Source organism: Enhydra lutris, unplaced genomic scaffold (genome assembly GCF_002288905.1).
Source record: "Enhydra lutris kenyoni isolate GAN:26980312 unplaced genomic scaffold, ASM228890v2 scaffoldscaffold28, whole genome shotgun sequence".
Lineage (NCBI taxonomy): Eukaryota > Metazoa > Chordata > Mammalia > Carnivora > Mustelidae > Enhydra > Enhydra lutris.
Genome location: NW_019154112.1, coordinates 10981883 through 10996584, shown reverse-complemented (window position 1 = coordinate 10996584; position 14702 = coordinate 10981883). Strand labels below are relative to the sequence as shown.

Below are 14702 nucleotides of genomic sequence, written 5' to 3'. Positions count from 1 at the left end.
AAAAGGCAGAATGTCTTAGCATGGCTACTTTATTTTCATAATGATTTAACAAGTCATAAGTGACTTAATATTGAATAAAACTGTTTGCTCTGTTATATCGATTGCTTTGATTAAAAGTATCAAATTAATAAGAATTTACAATAAATTTGTTAATTTAACTTGGCCAGATAATGTGGTTATTTATAATTTTTATAAAACAGTCTCAAAAATGGTAGTCCAAGAAAAAGAAAACCTTTTAAAAGACATTCTTCTGCTTTAAATAGAAATAACATAACTAAATTTCATTAGTTATATGGAAGTTGGCATAGATTTTTTTTTCAGTTATTCATGTTGAACTAATTTTCCGATTTTCTCTTTTCCATAGGACAGATCTATTCAGAAATGATCCACAACTTGCTTCGCCCAGTTCTGCAAAGCAAGGACTGTAATTTGGTTCGATATAATGTCATCAATGCATTGCCCAATACAGCTGATTCACTCATTGGGAGAGCTGCACATATAGCTGTTCTTGATTCAGAAATATTTTTAGAGAAATTCTTTCTGGTTGCTGCCCTCAAATATTTCCAATAGGATAAAAACACTGTTAGAGACTTGATAATTACCTCATTCAACAATGATTGAAATATGTATTATATTAAACTGTAGATGTGGATAAGTTCTAAGAAATATTTATACCTTTTTATATGGAAGATAATTTATATCATCCATATTTAGAGCTTTTTAAACATCAACTTTACTTTCTAGGTAATGTGGCTGTGCAATATTTTTTTAATTTTATCTTTTTACTTTTCTATTACTTTTTCATATATTTTGCTACATAAGTATTTCAGTGAAACTTTAAGCCCATCTGTATATCTGATTGTTTATTATTGGCTTTCCACAATCCTTACATCAGACACATCATATTAGAGGCCATTTATTGCAAGAATAGCATGGGATTTTAAATTTTCTAGTATTGGGGTATTATTTAGTTAATTATAAATTTTACTTTTAACATTTTACTATGTTTTAACTGGAAATAAAATTATGGCTGCTAAAGTATATTTTTTGAAATCAACTCTAGCCCTGTCAAACCAGGTAGTTCATATATGACAACATTATAAAAGTTTTCTATAAAAGTCATTATTACTGTTGCTATTAAACATATGTCATGCATATTAAAATATATTTTCTATGGTGATTTCAACATTATTTCTCATATTGACTTTTATTACTGGAACTTTTTCATGTTCATGTTAGCAGCATCCAGAAGTTTTTGAATGTTTGCCCTCTGCTTTGATTTAGTTGGAATTTTGCTACATTTAGTAGTGTTGCTTGAACTTTCTGACTACATTTCTTCAACTTTTTTCATGTACTTTTCTTGTATGTACATAATACTTAAGTGTTGAAATTTATGAAATACTTTTATGAATTTAGATAATTTTTAAATATTAAAATTTGTTGAACTAAAAAGTAATGTAAATAAAATAATTCATGTTAAAAATGGAACAAAATATTTACATGTTTGGGGATAGAGATGCAAATGTTTTTGATATATGGAGATGTTAAGTCTTCTGACTTTACTAAAGGTGCTGAATAGCATTAAATTCACTATTTTCCTTTCCTGTTTTACTTGTGAAAATAATAATGCACTAAGGGTGGATAGGTCTGTTTGCATTCACGAGTTGTGATGGACAGAGGTTTTTGTAAGGATGTGTTGTATAATTGATGCATGTTTTATTTTTAACATTGTGTTATTGCCTCTGATGTTAATAAATGTTAACAAATGACTATCTAGAGGAACAGCTAAAGCACTTGCTTATTTTCAGAATGCTGGGGTATATTTTTATTTATAATTGGATAGACTGTTAATTAATTGTACAGACCAGCATGATTATATAACTTACAGCCTTTGTATTTTTATAATTTATGTCTTTTGCATATATTAAGTAGTTAAAAGGTATTTCATTGGCTCTCCATAATTCTTTACTTTGTAAAGTATTGGAAAATTTAATGAATTGACCAAGCAGTAATATACCAAGTGCATTATAACTGGAAAATGTAAATATATGCATTAACCACCACATATTTTTGCCACACACATTTTTCATCTTCACATACCTTGGCCCTGAGTTTGAAACATGCTTATTCTAAGTTTGAATAATCTTCCAGGTTTATCAAAGGATTCATTCTTACTCATAATCATGTAATTGTATTTGAGGGTAAATTGTTCTTATAATCATAGTTGGTTGATTGGTTTTTGGTTGTTTTGACAGTTTTTAAAAGCATATCAATGATCATGGTTTAAAATCTACCAGATTTCACTTTTATTTGCCAGGGAAACTATCATATGTTATTCACCTTCAAATTCGGATTGCAGGAATGGGGTTCTGAGGAAAAGGGGATGTAATTGTCTGAAACAGTATAATTGACTTTTAGAGAATCTCATTAAAGTATATACCCATATGAATTCTTGTTAAAAACATCAACAACAAAACAATTATGATTAAGTTAAGCAGAAAAATAGTTTACTGGAAGAAAATTAGGTAGTTCACAGAATTGTTGGAAATGCTGGAGAATGGACTTTGGAAAACAGACAGAAGCCAAGGGAAACTAAATGACCAAAATCATAGCCAAGTTCTGACCTCAAGAAGAACTGGAAGTTTGTGTATATGTCTGCTGGTAGTGGTGCCTCTGAAAATTGGATTCCAAACACTCCAGATTCAAAGTCTGATGGGAATGTCCAGTTGACAAAGATTATTCTTGTGCCAGCACTGAGGCTGTCAGGCATCAAAGATAGCAAGTATGGCTGACCTTTTCAGCCTCCACAGTAGAAGATAGGACCATTTCTCTCATCAGATCCACCAAACACGTGAAATGGATTTGATGACTGAACCCCAAATATAGGAATATCAGAGATCTACTGTAGTCCCGTCTCTTTCCAACATCTACCTATACCACTTCTACCATATTTACACATTTACATTATACTGACATAATACTATTATCCCTCATCCACTTTCAAGTCCACAATCTCCATGTGGTGGACTTGAAATCCACTTGAATTCCAATTAGAGGAATCCTCCTCTAATTGTGTAATGATCTTGTCTCAATAGTATGTAACCCATAGACAATACTGCCACCTAACCACAACCACCCCTATATATAATAATAGTATAAGATATGAAAGAAAAGGAAAATTATTAAATATATAAGCATATGTATGTACCAATGAGGAAGAAAATATAACTAGAGCAGGGCTTTGCCAACTTCCTTGCTGAGAATTACCTGAATTGCTTGTTAAAAATACAAATTCCGGAGCCCTATTACAGATGAACTGAAGCAATAACCAGGAGAGGGTATGGGGAGCAGCATGCTTTGTCCCAAAGGCCTCTGATTTAAATTTTTTTTAAAATTATGCTAAATATAGTCCTCCATTCTGCCACTGGCCATGAGGCCATGACTTCTCACCACTGCCACTTACTCCGTTTCCCTTGTGTTCAACTAGTAACTTGGTGGATGAAATTTTTTTATCTAGTGCTTGATCCAAGAATTTGAGGCTTGAGTGGTCTTGCCTATATATGGTTGCAGATGTTTGCTTAATTTTTATAATTCAGCATGGGATTGTGAGGAGGTATTCCAGGAGATAAGATTTCCCAAGCTCCAATCAGATTCCTCTCCCTACTCCCTTTTCTTCCGTGGTCATTAGGGCCAATCACCCCAACTAGTGCCATAACTATTTTTTCTAACTCCTTACGTAGAGGAATGAACTAAAATGACCAGGTTACAATCCCAAACTCTAATGCAAAGAAAACATTGTATCCCCCTTATACCCTACTCTGGCTACAAAAAGTTGGTGCACCAGTAGAATCTGGAATCATGGAGATGGATGGCAAGAGCGGTGAAGGGTCTAAGATTTTATCCTACTTGTAGGCTTGCTTGCTACAGTTAAATGGATGCTGACAGGAGACTCCCGGGTATAAAAGACATGATTATGGAAAAATAACCAGAGCATCAGCATATTTGCACTTGTTCCTGGAGCCCCAATTCCCACAGTGATTGCCAGATGACACCTGTACACACAATGGGTTGCATCACGGGAGAAAAGTCCAGGGCCAGGGACCACGCATTTTTTGAGCAAGCAGCAAACAAGCCAGTCTCTTTTCCTCAAGGGAAATAGTTAAATGGTAGTAATGCTGTATTTAAATGCCTATATGACTAACTACAGAAATTGCTCAGTTTCAGGAGATGGATAAGCCTTGAGCAATAATATACAGGAATACAGGACCCTTGGCAGATTGTCTCTCCCCACAAGAAAGCAAAATATATGGATAGTGCATCAGATGTTACAAGATACTAGTCCTTCTAGTACTCTTTGGATCCTGTTATTCTGTCTGTAGTAGAGCTAATCACCAAAAATACCGTTAAGTCACTGGGAGCATATGTCAAATCCTTCAGGACAGCATCCCAAAGTGTATTTTCTCACCTTGTCCCAAAAGTAAAGGTTCGGTAGGGTTAACCAGTTGCTTCTGGACACATGGGATATATGATAAGGCTTGTTAATTCCACAGGCATCAATACTCTACATTTTTCACAGGCAAGTGAGTTCTTTGGTGAGAAGCAATGTTGTGTGGGATGCTATATAAGGTGTATGTAGTATAAGGTATTCAGTAAGTCCACAGAAAAAATGTATAAAAGAAGCATAAGTCAAGGAAACCAATCCAAACACAGTATAATTGTCCCTATACAACAAGTTGCTACTTCCTTCATTATAGTAGGATTCCGTTGTAATCAAACCTGCCACCCAGGCTGTGTAGTCCTCCTATATCAGGGGGACAGGTTGTTCACTGCAAGTAGCGGTGCTAGCCAATTAGTCTTGGCAGGGAAAAAGACTATGTTAAAAATTTATGCATCACTATGCCACCGTGGCTACCTGATAGTGGGTCCCAGCTGTGGTAGGAGAATGAGGCTGACTGATGTCTACAGAGTGGGTCACTGTGGTAGGCAGCCTCTAAAATGATCTTCAGTGATCTGCATCTGCTGGTATTCACCCTTTGTATAATCCCCTCCCTTTTGAGAGTGTGTTGGATATACTGACTCACTTTTAATAGAATACATCAAAAGAGAAAATACATTTCTAATGATAGAATACATCAAAACTTGAAATGAGATTACAAAAACACTATGGCTTCCACTTTAGCAGTCTTGTTCTCTCATTCATTCTGTGGAAAACCAGCTGCCATATTGTGAGATGACATTTGAAGAAGCCCACATAGCAAGAACTGAAAGAGGCCTCCAGCCCAAAAACCCACAAAGAATTAAAACCTGCCAATAATCGTCCTAGTAAGCTTGGAAGCAGATTCCCCTCACCCCTAGTTGTGCCTCTATATGAGACTGGAACCCCAGCTAAGAGCTTGACTGCAACCTCCCTCAAGATCTAAAGCCAGAGGCACACTGGCTTCCCCATTTCTGACCCACAAAAACAGAAAGTGTTTACTGTTTTAAGACAAAATTTTGGTTTAATATGTTATGGAACAAAATAGATAAGTAATATCAAAATCTTATTCTGATTAAAAGCCCTTCTGAAAAAAATGAAACAAGATGAAATCAGTAGGGAGACAAACCATAAGAGACTCTTAATCTCACAAAACAAACTGAGGTTTGCCGGGGGGAGAGGGGGTATGGAGAGGGTGGTTGAATTATGGACATTGGGAAGGGTATGTGATATGATGAGTGCTGTGAAGTGTGTGAGTCTGAGGATTCACAGACCTGTACACTTGGGGCAAATAATACAATATATGTTAATAAAAAAGATTATTTAAAAAAATACCAAAAAAAAGAGCCCTTCTGAAATGGGAGCCTTTCGTTTTTTTTTTTGTTTTTTTTTCTTGAGTAATGAGATCCAAATATTATGTTTTGGGGTGATTTTGAGAGGTCCTATTCCAAAGAACTATTTAAAAACCTTTACAGTCCCAGTCCTTGATCAAAACTTCACTAAACCAGTGCCTATGAATCATGTAGATCTTTATCTCAAGCCACATCCCTTTCCAGACAAAGTATAAAGGATAAAGTTTTAGCCTCTGAGAAGATCTCTCTCTCTCTCTCTCTCTCTCTCTCTCTGCTGTTCCTTGAGGGCCTCTGTTAAATGGGATTCTAAATGCCAAGGCAGTCCCTTGATAGCTGAGTTAGTATATTTAGCAGAGCCATTCATAATCTGGCTTTGAATGTTTTACCTCAGTCAACTGGTCACAAGGAACTCATCAAATTGTAGATATGAAGTAAGGGTCAAAAATGTTTGTGGGAGCTAACTGCTAATGAAAATTGCTTGGGTTTTGGTTCTGGCCCTCTCTTGTATATAATACTTTTTTTTTTTTTTTTTTTTTAGAGATTTTATTTATTTGACAGAGACACAGCAATAGAGGGAACACAAGCAGGGGGAGTGGGAGAGGGAGAAGCAGGCTTCCCGTGGAGCAGGAAATGGGGCTCTATCCCAGGACCCTGGGATCATGACCTGACCTGAGGGCAGACAATTAACGACTAAGCCCACCCCCCGGGTGCCCCAGTATATAATACTTTTAGTAAAGGGGACTCCTTCTCTAGGAGGATCAGGTAACTCCCAGTTTATGATGAGAAACTCAGATTGCACAGCTACCTGATGTCACCTTCTCAGACATTACCAGGCCCAACAGCTAGCCAAGAACTTTTCTGAAAAATTAAAAAAAAAAAAAAAAGTAAAAATAAAAATCTAGGGCCCTGCACTGTGATTCTGTGAGGATTTCCACAAGTTACATAAAGCACCTTGATCTGCCACATATGCTCCAAACGTCATTGGAACTTTATGGGCCAACTGGCAGAGCTCCTTCCACTGCAGCCTGGACCAGATGGCAAGCCTTTTCTTGCTCTGCTCTTCACTCATAACTGTCATCTTTCAGGTCATCTGGTCAATCAGTCAAAACAGACGAATTAGAGGAGTTTACTGAACGACTAGATATTTAAGAAATAAAAGAACAGTAAAAGGAGCAAAAGAGTAAAAGGTGCTTCGCCTTTGTGTACTATAAAAGAGATCTTTCAAGAGACCTCTGCCTCAGATTAAGAGGAATATACCGAATTATATTCCCTCATCCAACCTCAGCCATGATTTGGGGTTTTAATCAACACAGAGGTCAGGGTGGTTTGAGTCGCCTTCGCGAGAAAGCTGATGCTCTCCAGGAGCCTTTCATACAGACAGCGCCTGACGGGAGCGTGGATTCCGAGGGTGAGCTCCGGAAGCCCCGCCCCGGCCCGGCCTCACGCAGGGCCCACCCCTCCAGACGCAGGCCCCGCCCAATCACAAGCAGGCCCCACCTCCCGAGAGCTCCGCCCCTCCTGCGGGGTGGACCTCGGTCGGCTCCGCTGGCTCCCCGCCTCCTTGCTAGACCCACGGGGACGCTGCGGGATTTGGCACCATGTCTGTATCGAGGCTGGCTCGGTTGCTCGGCTGCGTTCCGGCCACCGCGTGGAGAGCGGCAAGTAAGACGCCCGGCCCCGGGGGCCGAAGTCGCGGACGGGGTCGCGAGGCCCCGGTGCCGCGAGAAAGTCCTCCCTCAGGGAAGTCGCGTGTGTCCCGGGCTTCTGAAGGCGCTGGGTGCTACAGAGCTGCTCTTTTTCGGCTCGGCCACCCACGTCTTGGTCCTGGTTAGGTCCCTTCTCCATCCCGGATCTTAGGGGTGGGACTAGGGCTAGATCACCGCACCCAAGCCCTTCCAGCCTGGGCACCCGCTTCCTTCCGGTCACTGGTCAGGAAGGGCAGCAAAACATTCGGGGTTGTTTACTTGGGAGCCCTCAGCGCGCACTACTCTTCGGTGCTCGTGAAATAAAATGGAAAAGAGGGCCCTTGGGGAACGAGACCCATCATTTACTTATTTAATTTACATCAAAAAGGATTTGTGGCAGTTTGCAGTATTAAAAAATTGGAAAAGTGCAGAGGTGGGCCAAAGTAGCAGATTAGTATAATAAAAATTAGATAAAGTCAAGAATTGTTAATACAAAGAAGGTATGCATGTTTTCAGTAAAAACGAACCATTTTAAACCCATTTTTGTTGGAAAGCTTTCTCAGTATTTTAAACGTAACCCACAGAGTATGCTAAACTTAGTTCTAATTGAGGACATCCTGGAGAAATTGTGTAAGTTGGAAACAAAATTACTGCCTCTCTCAGTAATGGGCCCCAGATTTCTATGCAGTTTGTTTTTTTGTAATCATTTCTCCCCAAACGTATTACTTGTTAATTGTAAACATTATAAATGGTCCAGGAGTGAATAATAAAGTGAAAGTCCCACTTTATCCAAACTCCAAAGTAGTGACTGTACATTTTGTTGTGTGTTCATTCACCGTCCCTTTCTCACTTGTTAGCAAGAATGAAGGGTGTGATACCAAAAATGTATATTACACGTGTAAGTTATAAAGCAGAACTTACATTTATGAACTCATTTTCCAATTTAAGAAATAGAATATTTCTCTTACCAAGCAGCTCCTGTGTGCTTCTTCCCATTGGAGTTGTTACTTTATATGGTTTTGGTCTTTATAGAAATGACTTCTTACCATTTGTATTTATTTTGCTTGCGTTTTTCAACTGACACTATATTTTGAGATGCATCTATATTGATGTGTGAGGTTGTAGTTAATCATGCAGTTGCGAGAATGTATCATACAGTTTTTCCAGTCTTCTTCCCAGTGGACATTTGGGTAATTCTGGAAACACCAGGATTGGCTGCTACACATTCTTGTTATGGGTGCTCTAATGCAAGGAGTGGAATTCCTGAAACATATGGTATAGGCCTTTTCCATTTTATAATACGATGCCAAGTAGTAAAGGTATTTCCATTCCGACTGGCAGTTACGTACCTACCAGCAGAAACATCAGTTCTTGTTGTTCCACATACTTGTCAACATTTGCTAATTACCAGAAAATTTCATTTTTGTCTGAATAGGGTGTTGAAATGGTATTTTTGCTTCGGGATTTTATATCCACTATCCTAGCTAAATTCCTTTCCTCTTTTAACTTCTCTAATTAAAGAAGTCGAACATCTTTTAAAATATTTATTAGCTTTTTTTTTTGGTGAAATCTCCTCATTTTCTTAATGGATTGTTTGTCTTTCTTATTTATATTCTTTACTAATATTCTTTACTAATGTTCTTTACTAATACTCTATACTTTACTAATATTCAATACTAAACCTTTTTGAGTTGTGTAAGTGGCAAATAGCCCAGTTTGGGGCTGTTTTTGTCATGCCATCATGGGTTTGGAGTTTTGTTTTTTTTTTAATCATATATAATAGCAGCAGAATAAAATAACAGATCTGCACGTATAATCACACAGCTTCAGAAGAAAGGTGTCTTTTTTTTTAAAGAAAGGTGTCTTTTGAGGAACACATAATCATAATTGTAATCATGTCTTGATCCTTTTGTTTATTGTCAGTGCTTTGTGATCTTGTCTAAAAAAGCCTTTCCTACCCTAAAGTCAGTTAGTCTGTATTTTCTTTGCAAAGGTCTGTAGTTTTGCTTTTTATATATAAGCCTTTATTCTGTCAGGACTGATTTTTGTGTATGATGTGAGGCAGGAAATCAATTTCACTTATTTTCCATGTCAGTAATCTGTTGTCCCAGGTCCATATATTGGGCCTTTCCTTCCCTGATACAATGCCAACTCTCTTCAATCAAGTTCTCATAAACATATAGGCATGGGTTTATTTCTTGGCTCCATTTTCAATTCCATAGATCTATTTGTCTATTCTTATGCTGATATCACCTATCTTAATAACCATACCTTTGAAATAAATCTTTTTTTTTAAGATTTTATTTGTCAGAGAGAGAGCAAGCACAAGCAGGGAGAGCTGCACGAGGAGGGAGAAGCAGGCTCTCCTCCGAGCAAAGACCCCAATGCTGGACTTGATCCCAGCCAGGGTCCTGGGATCCTGACCTGAGCTGAAGGCAGACACTTAACTGACTGAGCCACCCAGGCGTCCCACCTTTGTAATAAATCTTGATTATGTAATAGGGAATATCCTCCCATTTTGCTTTTCAGAAGTGCTTTGGCAATTCTTAGGTATCTGCTTTCCATATCAAATTCTTAAAAAAAAAAAAAAGTCCCTGTTGGGATTTGACTAACACTGCTCAATATTTTTTTGAATTGTCATTTTGTGATTGCTACTTATGTATAGAAACATAATTTACTTATTTATTGCTTTTGTATTGTGTAACCCAGCTAAATTAGGTTATTAATTTAAATAATTTATCGTAGCTAGGTGGGGAGGGTATTTGCTATGTAGGCAGTCATATTAAGGGCAAGTATTAAAAATCTAGTTTCTCACTTTCTAACATTTTTCTAACATTTATTTTTCTTTTCTTTTGTTTTCTTTTTCTTTTCTCTTGTTTTTCTGTCTTGCTCAGATTTCCAATAACATGTTATCTAGAAGTGATGATATCTTGTTTGTAATTGTAAAGGGAATGCATTCATATTTCAAATGTCATACTAGCTATGGATGTGCCTTTATCAAGTTAACGAAGTCCTATGCTGTGTCCAAAGGGTTTTTATTGTTGTTTATGTATTTGTCTGGTTTTTAAGACTGAATAAATCTTGAAATTTAATGAATTCATTTTTCTTCCTCTTCTTGGGGTGATTATATCATTTTTCTCCTTTAAATCTGGTGAGTTGGTGAACTGTAGCATTTTTCTAATGCTAAATACTCTAGCATTCCTAGAAGGTACTGAAATTGATCATGATGATTATATTTTTAATATGATGTTGGATTTGGTATGCTAATATTTTGCTTAGAAATTGGCCTGTTGGGGCACCTGGGTGGTTCAGTCAGTTAAGCATCTGCCTCTGGCTCAGACCCTGGGATCACCAGGGTCCTGGGACCGAACCTCGCATCAGGCTCCCTGATCAGCAGGGAGCCTGCTTTTCCCTGTGCCTGCTGCACCCCTCTGTCTCTCTGTGCTCTCTCTCTGTCAAATAAATAAATAAAATCTTTAAAAAAAAAAGAAGAAGAAGAAGAAGAAGAAGAAATTGGCCTGTAAGTTTCCTCTTCTGTAGTTTCGTTTTCTGGTTTTGAAGCTTAAGTTATTTTAGCCTCATACATTGAATTCAAGAGTCTTACCACCCTTTTCTCTTCCTTGTTATGTTTTGTTTAAAAAAATTACTCATTCTTAGAGGGTTTGGTATAACTCAAGTATAAAACTATCTGCGCTCTGATGGAATATTTTAAATTACTGGTTTAATTTCTTTAATGGTTATTGCATTCAGTCAGCTTTGATGAGTTAAGGTTTTCTAGAAAATTGTTCATTTTTTATGCTTTCGTTATATAGGCATAAGCATAAAGTTCCCTTTTTTGAAAAATGTCTGCTCTCATATATAATTATGTAGTCTCTTCATATTATTTATTTTGCCTTCTTTTGTTTTTTTCTTATTAGCCTAATCAAAGGCTTCACAGCAGTTTTAAGGGAACCAACTCTTGCTTTTGTTGATTATCTCACTTATATGTCTTTTACTTATGTTATCATTTTCTTTTCTGTGGTTATTTTCTTTCCATTTTCTGTGTGTCTCTCTTTAAAACAAAACTAAAAATATGGAAACGGCGCATCTCATGGCTTAGTTTGGGCTATAATAGCAAATTACCATTGACTGGGTGCTTAAACACCAAACAGTTATTTCTCACAGTTCTGGAGGCTGGGAAGCCTGAGGTCAAGGTGCCACACATCTGGTCTCTGGTGAGAGCCTGCTTCCTGGTTTGCAGATAGCTGTCCTTTCATTGTCTCCTCATGTGCCAGAGAGCAGAAAGCCACAGCAGGCTCTCATATTTCTTCTTAAAAGGGCACTAATCTTGTTCATGAGGGCTTCACCCTCATTACCTAATTACCTCAAAGAAGCCCCACCTTCTAATGTCACCACATTAGGGGTTAGAATTTCAGTATATAAATGAGGGTGGTGAAGGGGACTCAAATCTTCAGTTCCTAACATTGATCTTTTGCTTTTGTGTGTGTTTGTTGGTTTTTTTTTTTTTTAAGAAACATGGTAATTAATGGAGCTTCTGACATGAACAACATGTGGCCGGATTTTGTTTTATTTTGTTTTTTGGAATCTGACAGTCTATACCTATTTAACTGGAGAGTTCAGATCATTTAGAAATCATAATTATTGATATAATTGGCTTTATTTCTACCATATTTTTACACCTTCTATTTGTCACACTTGGTTTAAATTAAATATTTTCTTCCATTTTTTTTTCCTCTGCTGGTTTGGAAGATATACATTACCTTTTATTGGTTACCCATGAAATCTAAATGCATACTTAAGGAAATCTGAAGTGAATACCTTCTCCTAAACAGTGCAAAGTATAAAAATGCTTTGAATTCACTCACCCTCTATCTTTGTTGTTCAGCCTTTTAGGTGTGTATATGTGTGTGTGTTCTAGTGTATATGTTGGGATGGGATTGTGGTATTGATAATATGACATCACAGTTATTATGGTTTTATATAATCAATAAATAAAACTTTCATTTTCTCTCTCTCTGTTCTTATCTCCTTTTTATCTCTTTGTTCTTATCTCACTTTACTTTTGGGATCATTTTCTCTTTTTTTATTAATTAATTTATTTATTTGACAGAGATCACAAGTAGGCAGAGAGGCAGGCAGAGAGAGAGAGAGGAGGAAGCCAGCTCCCTGCTGAGCAGAGAGCCCGACTCGGGGCTTGATCCCAGGACTCTGGGATCATGACCTGAGCCAAAAACAGAGGCTTTAACCCACTGAGCCACCCAGGCACCCCTGTGATAATTTTCTTAAAGTACATTGCTTAGAAGTCCCATTCATGACTGTCTTTTGTGGTAAAGTTTCTTCATGTTCTTTTGATATAGGTCTTATTTTTAATCTGAAAATCTGGTTTCTTTCACTTTGTGCTTTTAAAAGGTGGTTTCAGTGGGTGTATCATTTTCTCATAGCTCTATCTTCTGGCTTCTATTATGGCTATGGAGAAGTTATCTGTCCAGTTTTTGTTCCTTCATTAGTAATCTTTTATCTGGCTTCTTCTTAGATCTTCCTTTGATCTGGCTTCCTTGTTGGGGTTGTTCATTTTACATTGTGTCCAGATGTACTTTTTTCCCCTTTCATTTGGCATCTTTGTGATTCCTGTCTATTGTACCTCTCATGGTATTTCCACTATCTCCTTGTGGAATTATGATTAAACAAACATTTGTTAGACCTTCTCATTTTATCCTCCATAGGTTTGAACTTCTCTTTGGTTATTTTCATCTTTGTCTCTATGCTTTTTCCTGCATAACTTTTTCAGAACTTAATTCTAGATCACAGATTCTCTTCTCAATTTTATCTGTCCTATTTAGCCATTTTATTGAGCTTTAAATTTAAATTGTTACATTCCTAAATTTCTTTGTGTTTTAAGTTGGCCTTTCTTAGTCTCTTACTCATTTCTCCCTTTTGTCCTTTCTTCCCCTTGAACACATTAAATAGTTATATTCTGATTTCAGTGATGTCAGTATGTCACATTTTTTTGTTTGTTTGTTTTAGTATGTCACATCTTTATGGTCTGGTCCTGTTGGTTGATTTCACTAACTCTTGCTTGTGATGGCTTGTTTCCTCAAATTTTACTGGTATTCTCTCTTGAGACTTGCGTGAGACATGAGTTGAGAGGGTATTTCTCCACAGAAGATTTGCTTCTGCTCTTCCCATGTGTCTGGAACACTTCACCTTGACTTGGGTCCATTTTATATAAGATGCTCTCCTTGGGCATTTTTGGACCATGCTGATAGTGTGTAATCAGGCATAAACATAGTGTGGTCAGCCAGTAGTTTCAAAATCTCTGTAAGGGCTTCTTTTTTTCATTTCTGCTCAGAACCAAGGTTGAGATGGATACTCGTCCCTCCTTGACTGTTGTCTTCGTTAGCTGGAAGTTTGCTTCTAGTTCCTTGCTCTTTTGACCAGCAGCATGAACATCACCTAGAGATTGTTAAAATGAAGAATCTGAGACCTCACTCAGACCTGCTCAGAGTCTGCATTTTAACAAGATCCTCCAGGTATTTTATACGCACATCAAAATCTTCAGGCTCAATTTCTCTTCTGAGTGCTGAGCCTCCCGGGGTCCTGGCCTCTAGCAGGCTTTTGTTTGGCTCAGGCCCGGAAGACTCCTCTCCCTACTGTTCTGGGAGCTCTGGGCCCCAGCTCTAGGTGGGAAAGACATAAGATAGGTAGTGGTTTAAGTGTTTGGTGACCTCACTGAACAGCTTTGTTGGTTTATCATTTCATACTTTCTTAAAGGATCTTTGATTAAGAAATATTTGTGTTTTTTCAACCCTTTTAAGTGTCTTATAGCGATAGGTTTTTAGGCATCTCTAATTTATCAGATTGCCAAAAACAGAAGTTATGAAAGCTTGCTTGTTGTTTGTCTTTTGTTTTCAATCAGTCTTTTTTCCTTTGCTTATTATTCTTTCAGAAGGTCATCTTCTTGTTTGTAATGTGCTTGTAAAGAGTTCTAAAGAGACTTTTTTTTTAAGATTTTATTTATTTATTTGAGACACAGAGAGAGACAGTGAGAGAGGGAACACAAGCAGGGGTGCAGGGGAGAGGGAGAAGCAGGCTACCCGCTGAGCAGGGAGCCCAGTGTGGGGCTCCATCACAGGATCCTGATAACCTGAGCTGAAGTGAAATGCTTGACGACTGAGCCACCCTGGTGCCCCT

General features: G+C 37.6%; 2 protein-coding genes across 8 annotated transcripts in view; both read left to right on the top strand.

Moving 5' to 3' along the window:
* LOC111152241 (family with sequence similarity 135 member A) overlaps window positions 1-1785 on the top strand; it is a 109155-nt gene extending 107370 nt beyond the window's left edge. For 4 of the 5 annotated variants that reach the window (XM_022510679.1, XM_022510678.1, XM_022510676.1 and 1 more), the window contains one exon: window positions 365-1785. In XM_022510679.1, coding sequence (XP_022366387.1) covers window positions 365-570 — 206 coding nt within the window. In that variant the 3' untranslated portion in view covers window positions 571-1785. The remainder of the gene's footprint in view (window positions 1-364) is intronic. The other variant, XM_022510680.1, reaches the window with a different exon arrangement.
* A 5543-nt stretch (window positions 1786-7328) lies between these two features.
* Window positions 7329-14702, top strand: part of LOC111152512 (succinate dehydrogenase complex assembly factor 4) — a 60376-nt gene continuing 53002 nt past the window's right edge. For 2 of the 3 annotated variants that reach the window (XR_002640926.1, XM_022510998.1), the window contains exon 1: window positions 7356-7488. Coding sequence is in view for 2 of the 3 variants with exons in the window: in XM_022510998.1 (XP_022366706.1) it covers window positions 7425-7488 (64 nt within the window). In the remaining variant the exon portion in view is untranslated. Of the gene's footprint in view, window positions 7489-14702 lie in introns of all 3 variants that reach the window. The other variant, XM_022510997.1, reaches the window with a different exon arrangement.